At 34.4% G+C, this 6437-nt stretch overlaps 1 protein-coding gene across 1 annotated transcript; it reads right to left on the reverse strand.

The window, feature by feature from the left end:
- Positions 1–2946: 2946 nt before the first annotated feature.
- Positions 2947–3777, reverse strand: LOC149193766 (scarecrow-like transcription factor PAT1). The gene has a single exon (XM_089407431.1). The coding sequence runs from the start codon at positions 3775–3777 to the stop codon at positions 2947–2949; it is 831 nt and encodes a 276-aa protein (XP_089263557.1).
- Between the last annotated feature and the right edge of the window lie 2660 nt (positions 3778–6437).

The following is a 6437-nucleotide window of genomic DNA, read 5'->3' on the forward strand; positions in this document are numbered from 1 at the left end:
ATGGAATTATTTTACTTTAGAAGATAGAGAAGAGTCTCTTGTTCAAGAGTCCTGATTGTCCTTCTACAATCTTCCTATAATAACATTACCAAATACCTAAGAAAGCAAGAAAGAAAGCATATAAATGAAAGCAAGTAAATATTGTTTTCAATTCAATTCTTAGCTTATGGAGAAGAGTCTCTTAACTTAGGAGGACTTGATTGCCCTTCTCACATAAAAACTATATACTGAAAGGGAATCAATATTCACATAAATATAATCTAGGAAAGCATATGAGAAAGTAAATCTTATTTCAATTTAATCTAGCTCATGGAGAAGAGACTCCTAACTTAGGAGTTTCTGGTTATCCTTCTCACATCAAAACTAGCTACTGAAAGGAGATCAACCTTCACACAACAAAACATGGCCACAACATGAATTCATACTAAAATTATCTACAAGTATTTACAAGAAAGAAATAAGATAAACATCATAATTAAAATTAGTATGTTCACAACATTACTTTACAACAAAGTGTACTTATCTCAGTATGGGGATCCTTCCATTCCTCAATGAGCACACATGAACAACTATCACACCTTAAGAATCAAACAACACTCATAACTCATGATTTGGAGAAAATGATATTATTCATGTTGAATGAACAATCATAAATTTGATGCTAATGAATAACTGATAATTGTTTTCTCTCCCTCCTCCTTTCCTTTGGAGGATGCTCCTCTTATTTATACATGAATTAGGGATATCTACTCAATAAATGTAGATCCCTTAAATATCTACTAGACCCATACTTGTCTCAACTTATCCCTAAATACTATACAAATCCCATGACACATCAAAATCTCCATGATCTTTCTCCTTGGAATATGGTCCACCTCTTGAGTTGAAATTCGAATTTGATCTTGGGAGGCCACATAAGGGTGCCTTGGAAACTTCCAAATGATCTACACATGTCATCAAACTCAAGCCACTTTTAGGTATAAGCAAATACATGTTATTTCTCTAACTTTTAATCATAAATTCACTCTAAATACATGAAATTAATAACTTTGGAAAATGAAAATATAAACTCATATGGTAATGGAAATATAGGGTTATGTAATGATAATATGATGAAATGAGGATAAAGGTGAAAATGGAGTGAAAATTGATGTTAATTTGGCGGCCCAACATACCCCCCAACTTAAGTTATTGCATGTCCTCATGCAATCTATTACATTGATCATGATTTGATCTTTTGAATTGTCTTGCTTTTACATGAAATTTGGCTGATATCGATTTTTTTAACTTCACATAATTTTCTTTTTGACAACTTTGTTCCTTTTTGCAAAGTCTTCTCTTTTAAAAACATTTGATTGCAACATATTATTTTGGTTGGTTCTTGTGTGACAACCAAAATTTATTTAGTATTGGTTCTTGTGTAACAATACTTTCATTGTTTTTGTGTTGAATCAAAAGACTTTGAAAACATTTAATCAACCATTCTTTCTTTGATCATTATTTGCAAAACATGTAACATTTTAATCATAATGCAATAGTAGTTGTTTGGAAAAAGTATGTTGGTTAGGATGATATGTGTAGAAAGGACATATATGACATATGGAAGGTGATAAGGGAGTATGGATGTGAATATGAACATGGTGAAACATTTTCCAAAAATTATAATTTTAGTATTAAAGGAATTGTATGATAAAAAGCTAGAAAGAACATACCTTTACTTACCCGAGTGGACAAATTGTGTATATGTAGAAATGTGTAGCTCCTGCTGCTGAATCATGGAATGAAGAATACAAGAATGTGATCTGTGTCTTGGTTGCATATATGGATGAAGTCGTGAATGTGGGTCCTTTATTACTGCTATTGAATCTGTGCCAAAGTGTAAAATAATCTGCTCCTGAATCATATAGTCTTCATCTCGTCCCATATCGTGGCACAATTCTTTCCATGTGAATGAATGTGTCGATGTCGAACATGGAAAGAAGTCATTGGATTACCGACCATTGATGAATGTCGTTAACCAATGCGAGGCAAACTCACCATTAATGTCAATGAGTGCCAAGGTACCCAAGTACATCTTGCGAAGTGCGAATGAATGAGCTGATGTCGAGCCACTTGCAAGATCCAACAAACAAGGGACATTAATGTATTCCCATTGTTCGTTGGTGAGAAGACTTGCCATTAAGGCATGCAAGCCTCAAGGTACTAATAATGACTCTAGTCTTTATCCCAGATAAGGTGCTGAGGTCGATGGGTCAAGACTTGTTGAAAGGTGGGCCTTAAGGAATCCCACATCAGTCAACGCGAGTTCATACAAATGATTGGTAGGACTATAGATACAAGATGTTATGGTCAAACAGTTTTTATGGCAAGGAAAACAAGGCAATGTAGAGAGATGGTTGGTTTATTTGTGAGGGAAAAAGATGAACTGAAAAGAAGGAAAAAATGTATGCGACTCAGAAAAGTAGACATGTATGAAGTCATGATGGATAAGGCAATGAATCAATGGACTTTAACATGGATGACTGATGAGGCTTTGAAGGAGAAGTGTGGGTAACATATCATGACGCAAAAGATTTCTCTGTAGCCACAAATGTCACGACATTTGTAATTAACTCCTTCAAGCTTTCAATAATGAATGTGATTTCGAAAGATCACATCTACATGGACTTGGATCATCGCGCACCTGTCAAAGCTCAGTACAAATCTTGCATGAAAATTGTGAGAGCTTTTTGAAGAACATAAAATTCAAGTATAAATGCTAGCAACAAAATAAAATTTACCTGTTGCCTTTGCGCGTAAGTTCCATTTGAAGTAACTCCAAGAAAGTATAAATTGTTTTCAAGAGTTATGAATCTACATTTGCAAAAATTTTAATTTTATTTATTTGTTTTTTTTCAATTGTTTTGTTGTTTTTTTTAATTGTTTTTGATTTTATTTTATTTGTTTTTAATTGTTTTGATTTTTTTGACTTTTTTTTTTTTTAATTGTTTTGTAATTTTCATTATAGGAGTTCAAGACAACCTTGATAGTGGAGTTAACATGTGCACTCAGCGGGTAAGATTTAAAGACAGCCATAGTCAGATGGGACCTCCACTTACCAAAAAGCTCATGCCTCTCTACTCTTTCATCACCTTCACAGGCAATAACATTCGCTATATCACGTGCTAGGCAGTGCTGCTCCACGCTGACATGCTCTTTGCTATCCCTTGGCAGAGTTACATCCAAAGATTCAAACATAGCAGTGTAATAACTCAAAGTCTCCATGAACCTGGGAAAGAAAGGTGCAGTATTAGTGTTGGCTTCTTGCTCCGCCAACGTTACCACATTTGGAGACAAGCTTTTGACCATTCTTAAAAGCCGATCTCGATGATTACTTGTATTCACACTCTCATCAGGCATATGATGGAGCTGCAAAGGAAAATTTACAGCCAAAGCTTCCCCGGGCCGAATCTCAAGCATCTCAGCATGAACGTCAGACCCAAAAACAGACAAACCATGAAATTCGAAAGGAACTTGGTAGCTTTCTGCAAGCTTTGATAATATTTCGCCAACTAAATTTAATCCTTGACCTCGAGCGTATTCTGATTGAGGATCATCCACACCTGTGATGCGAACATGAGGCGAACCACCTTGTCTTGCTGCAAATGCTTGAATTAATGTTACCCACTGGCTACCTTGAGCGATCTGAAAATCGATAATGTGCACCCTGTCTTTGTCTTTAAATGCTTCCGCGATGGCACCATTTGCAGCTACATACCCAAATTTGAAATTCAACATTCGCATTCAAGCATCATAATATTGTTCCTTGCCCATATCAACAGTTGAAGAATTGTATGGACGACAGCAACATATTTTCTCAGCACCTACACCATCTATATGCCAATATAGCGGCTCGCTTGCCTGCATCGATTTTGGCCATTTACATCCTCCAGATACCTCTTAGCCTTACCTACATGCGCTTCTTAACTACATGCGCAGTGTCTCTTGTATTTTTAAAATGAACACGTAAATCAGACCCTCTCGCCTTCGCAGATTTGGTGGGATTGCTAGGCTTGTCACTATGTCATTCCAATAAATCATATTTTTGAATGATTCGTGGATTGGGAAATCGAGATCCTGTGGATAGAGATCACAGGAGATCACATCAAGATAGGATAGCAACGAATTAAAACAGAGAGGCCGATTTTAGGAGGATTTTTCTCTAACCGAGTTTAGCAGATGCGTGCAAAATTGAGGGCAGTTGAAACCGCCACAAAAGAATTTGCAATAGCTAGATCTCTTCACGTACATTGCCGATTCTGGAGCTGAAGATTGCTCATGTCGGAGAAATTGAAATTTTGGATCAAAATAAGCCGCAACAAAATGATAGATGGAGGATAGTAGTTGGTTTTGATTTGTTTACGTTTAAACTTTTCTTCTTGTCTTGATTCAGTCGATATGAATTTGCCCAACCTTCAATCCAAATATGAGACATCCTAAAATGCTAGCGGCTTCGACAGCTCGAAAATCAGAATTGGTACAGTCTGCAGTGCAAAATCTGCGTGAAAATGAACATCATTGGCAACAGGGCACAGTTGTATGGAAGAAATTCTTCAGGAATGTATGATGAAAGCGACTGCTGCTGGAGTACAGTGGAGAGGTACACAAGATTCACTACAGAAACTTGAGAGGAGCAATGTTGAAGCTGTTGGTTCTATCATCAAGAGTGGCACTGAGGCAAATCAACTTCTTCTGGCTAGATGTAGACATGCGATTTCAGATCCAATAATCTGTGCCAATGATCTGTACGTTGTACGCTGAACACAAGCAGTGTGTTCTGCCTCTATAGAAGAAGTAGAAGCCGCATTGTGGCCGCTAGCAAGTTCCAGAAATACTCACAAAAATGTATGTGTAGTCCAAGAGTAAAGTGTCCAGCGAGCCTTAGCAACTCGCAGATGTAGATGGCCTTTTTGTTTGGCTTTCCCACTTTTTCCCCTTCATGCAGTTAACTAAAACGCAGTTGGAGACCCGTTCTTTGTGCATCAGAAGAATGTCAAATGTTCTTGGGTCCTTTTTCCTGCAGCTTACTTCATCTGACAAATTGCATTCATGTGTATTCATGGGTTTTTTTCATACAACAAGATCACCCTTTTCAAACATTTGGCAACATCATCTTGCTCTTGTTTCAGGTCCTCAGAAGTTCTTTCCCATCCTTTATTATTTTTTTATTTTTTATTTTTTAATTCTTTATTTATGTTATTGTGTTAAAAACTAAAAAAAATGAAATTTGATTTTAAAATTTTTTTTTTTAATTTTTATGATACATTAATTTTTTTTTTTTTTAAACTAAATTAAAATTATTTTGTTGAAACTAAAATTGTTTTATTTTGTTTTGTGTTAAAAAACTACAAAAAGGAAAAAGAAATTAATTGTTTTATTTATTTATATTGTATTGTTATTAAGAACTAAAAATAAAAAAAATGAAATTTCTTTTGTATTGGTTTTTTAAAACTAAAATTTAATATTCTATTCCAATTAAGAAATTAAATTTATTTATGATGATTTTATTTTTTCAAATTGAATTTCATTCCTAATTTATTTATTTATTTTATTATATTGCTTTAAAATTGAAATCTTTTAAAAAGAATTTAAATTTTATTCTAACCCTAAAACAACCTAGGATATTTTATTGATTTAAGATGATTTTTTTAGCAAATGGAGACAAGCATATTGCAATCCTAAAAACACTTATAAATATTCTACTTTATGATCCTCGAGATCGTGTGAAAACGCAGGAGGAGAGCATACTTATTCGAAACATAAAATATGATCCTACCTACTCTATGCTAATTGAAGATTACAAACTATTACATGTAATTAAATTTCCAGTGTAACCATTCACGCAATAGTAGTAAAAATATATTCATTTTCAATTTCCCAATTTTAAATTGAAAATATACAAGGATGATCGAATCTAGTTTTTGTGAGTATGATCTAATGAAATAAAAACAAAATCGATCTAACCTCGTACTTGTTTGAAACCATCGAAACCACCTGTCGATAAGGCTTTCATAGGCGTGATTTCCGCTCTGATTCAGATCATGCTGCAACTTCTCTTCGTCCTCCTCAATTTCCTGTTCAAATAATTGTTCATCGTCAGATATACAAGATTCTTCAAATGTTAATTCATTGTTTTCTTCTAGAGGAGTAGTTAAGCTTTTGGCAACTGTCAAGATCCGTTCTTCGCAAGAAGAGGAGATCCTAACACTTGCTAGGATCTGAGCGAGTTGTTCCAAACTTATACTCATTGTTTTTATTGTGTTTTTTTGTTTTTTTTTAGTGAATGGGGGTTTTTTATTTGTGTTCTATTTCTATGTTTTCTATATGGGAATAAACTTAAATGAAAATTCCTAAATGCAACTAACCCTAAATGATCCTAAATAAAAATTCTTCCTAAA

The sequence above is a fragment of the Pinus tabuliformis genome, chromosome 2_2, assembly GCF_031772625.1.
Source record: "Pinus tabuliformis cultivar Carrire ecotype Pingquan chromosome 2_2, CPIR1, whole genome shotgun sequence".
Taxonomy (NCBI): Eukaryota; Viridiplantae; Streptophyta; class Pinopsida; order Pinales; family Pinaceae; genus Pinus; species Pinus tabuliformis.

Coding starts and splice junctions, on each gene's coding strand:
- LOC149193766 (XM_089407431.1), bottom strand. CDS start 3,777: ATGTTGAATTTCAAATTTGGGTATGTAGCTGCAAATGGTGCCATCGCG.